We start from the raw sequence: 2,097 nt of genomic DNA on the forward strand, positions 1-2,097 counted from the left end.
TTTTTTTTTTTTTTTTTTTTTTTTTTTTCCCGCACTGTGTGGTTTGGCTAGTCGCGATGCGCTTCGGTTTGGTGTAGCTCGTTTTGAGACTTGCCTCGGCACCGTTGAAACTTTGCACCTTTTTGTTCCCATTTTGTGTGGCCCTTCCTCCTTTTCGCGCGAACACAAGGGCTCCACGCCACCCTGAAAACGACGTGCCTAAAACCGCGCTGCACCTCGTAAACCGTGTAACTGAGTCATCTCATTTTTACTTCATTCTTTTTTTTTCGAGGACCTTCACTGATTGGCACTTTGTAAAAAATTACTGCCCCCTTCGGTTTGGCATGGCCTCACAGCATACCATAGGATGTACATAATATATATATGTATATATGTATGTATATTTTTTTTTTTTCCCCTTTTCTTTTGCTTGTGTACCTCTGCGAGTTTCTCATCCTCGAAAGGGAAACCTCGTGTCACAGTTCAGGCCGTTATCACATTAGGCTCCTTGCACTCTCGCTTTACCGCTTGCGAAAAAAAATCGAATGCAGATGAGTCCCCCAACAAGTGCCTGCCTCGCCTGACAAGATGAGCCGAAATCTGTTTGGGAAACTGACTGGGGGGTGAGAAAAGGAGGAAAGAAGAAAAGGACAAACGTGACCCCAGTGTGCCATTCGCTTGGCCGTGAGTTACCCCTCCCTGGCAGCCAACACACACCCCATTTTTTTTTTTTTTTTGCTACCCTCCCTCCACTGCAGGATCGGCCCCCACCTGTGGCAAAGCAATGCCCTCGCCCTGAACACGTACAAGGCCTACTCATCGGTAAGGCAAATATGGATCCCCTCAAATGGAGCATGGAAACGGCCAAGCGGCGAAGCAACTGTGCGGAGTTGGAGTAACTCCCCCCCCCGTCGCGTATCATCCCCACGCGCACCTCTTCCCTTTTTTTTTTTTTTTTTCTTTCAGGCCATGGGTTGTCTCATCCAAAGGTACGGAACCACCAAACAGGTGAGCAGATCCATGGGGAACAACAAAAAAGAAGTGTACAAATACTACAGCGACAAGTTACGAGAAGACATTGGCCCGCTTAAACTGATGAGAAGCTTGCCTGCCCTAAACCACTACGTCAGCCTCCTCGACATGACAAAATTTACCATCAAGTACATTTTGAGTTATCGCTTCTTCTTCATTTACATGGCCCGAACGACATTTCAGGTAGGCCCCGCGCGAGAGAGACAGAAATAGTGTGTGTGCACGCCTATTTACGATCGCGCATTTTTCTTGCTTTTTTTTTTGCATTTTTTTTTTTTGCAATTGCCTGAACGGTTCAGGTAAATGAGGACCACTCGACAACGAATTATTCCCCCCCCCCCTTTTTTAGGCTGTGCGGCCGCTGATGGCCTTCTGCGTCTTTGGCGAGCTCATGAAGTTGATACTGGCCACCATGACGAGTGGCGTCTTCGCCTTTTTCTTTTCCTTCGTTCTTGCATTCGAAGTCCTGTACTTCTTCCTGCAGTGCTACATATCCTACACTTTCTTAACCATGTTTTTTGACGTTATGTTTTGACGGGCGGGCAGCCGGTCCCTTGGCCTCGTGGCCTCGCGTCCTTCTAACCGCCTAACCGTAGCCTTAACCTGAACCGTAGCCTTAACCTTAGCCTTAACCTTAACCCTAACCTTTTGAATTTTATTATATTTTATTTATAATTTTTCAGTGGGGCGCGTGCACGCTTCCTTATGGCACAAGTGGCGCCTCCCCAATTTAACAGCCAATTGGGCACTCGTTTAAATTGAAACGGAAAAATGGGAGGAGAGATGAAGGGGTGTGTACTCACCTGCGTAGCAGTAGCACCGCTCACGATTTCGACCACAGCCTTGGTGAGACACGCACAGGGGCACTCCCCAACATGTCTCCCCCGCGACTTAAATATTAAAAATTAAAAAAAAAAAAAAAAAATGACAAAGTTGTGAAGTCATAATAAAATTGGTGCGTCAACGGATCGACTCGCCGCTTTCCCCGCGAGGGGGCAAACCACACATGCAAAATTAACAACGGCGAGCTGGCAGCAACTTTACGCACGCGCACACATACACATCATGTATATCCACATACAAGAC

The 2,097-nt window shown here is 47.1% G+C and overlaps 1 protein-coding gene across 1 annotated transcript; it reads left to right on the forward strand.

Annotated features, from left to right (window-relative positions):
• Nucleotides 1-567: 567 nt before the first annotated feature.
• On the forward strand, nucleotides 568-1,546 carry AK88_02501 (uncharacterized protein; the record flags this gene model as incomplete). The annotated part of the gene is made up of 4 exons (XM_012480126.1): nucleotides 568-602; nucleotides 738-801; nucleotides 946-1,194; nucleotides 1,361-1,546. 4 exons carry the CDS (start codon nucleotides 568-570, stop codon nucleotides 1,544-1,546), a joined length of 534 nt encoding a protein of 177 aa, XP_012335549.1.
• Between the last annotated feature and the right edge of the window lie 551 nt (nucleotides 1,547-2,097).

This window comes from Plasmodium fragile (assembly GCF_000956335.1).
Source record: "Plasmodium fragile strain nilgiri unplaced genomic scaffold supercont1.24, whole genome shotgun sequence".
Classification (NCBI taxonomy): Eukaryota; Apicomplexa; class Aconoidasida; order Haemosporida; family Plasmodiidae; genus Plasmodium; species Plasmodium fragile.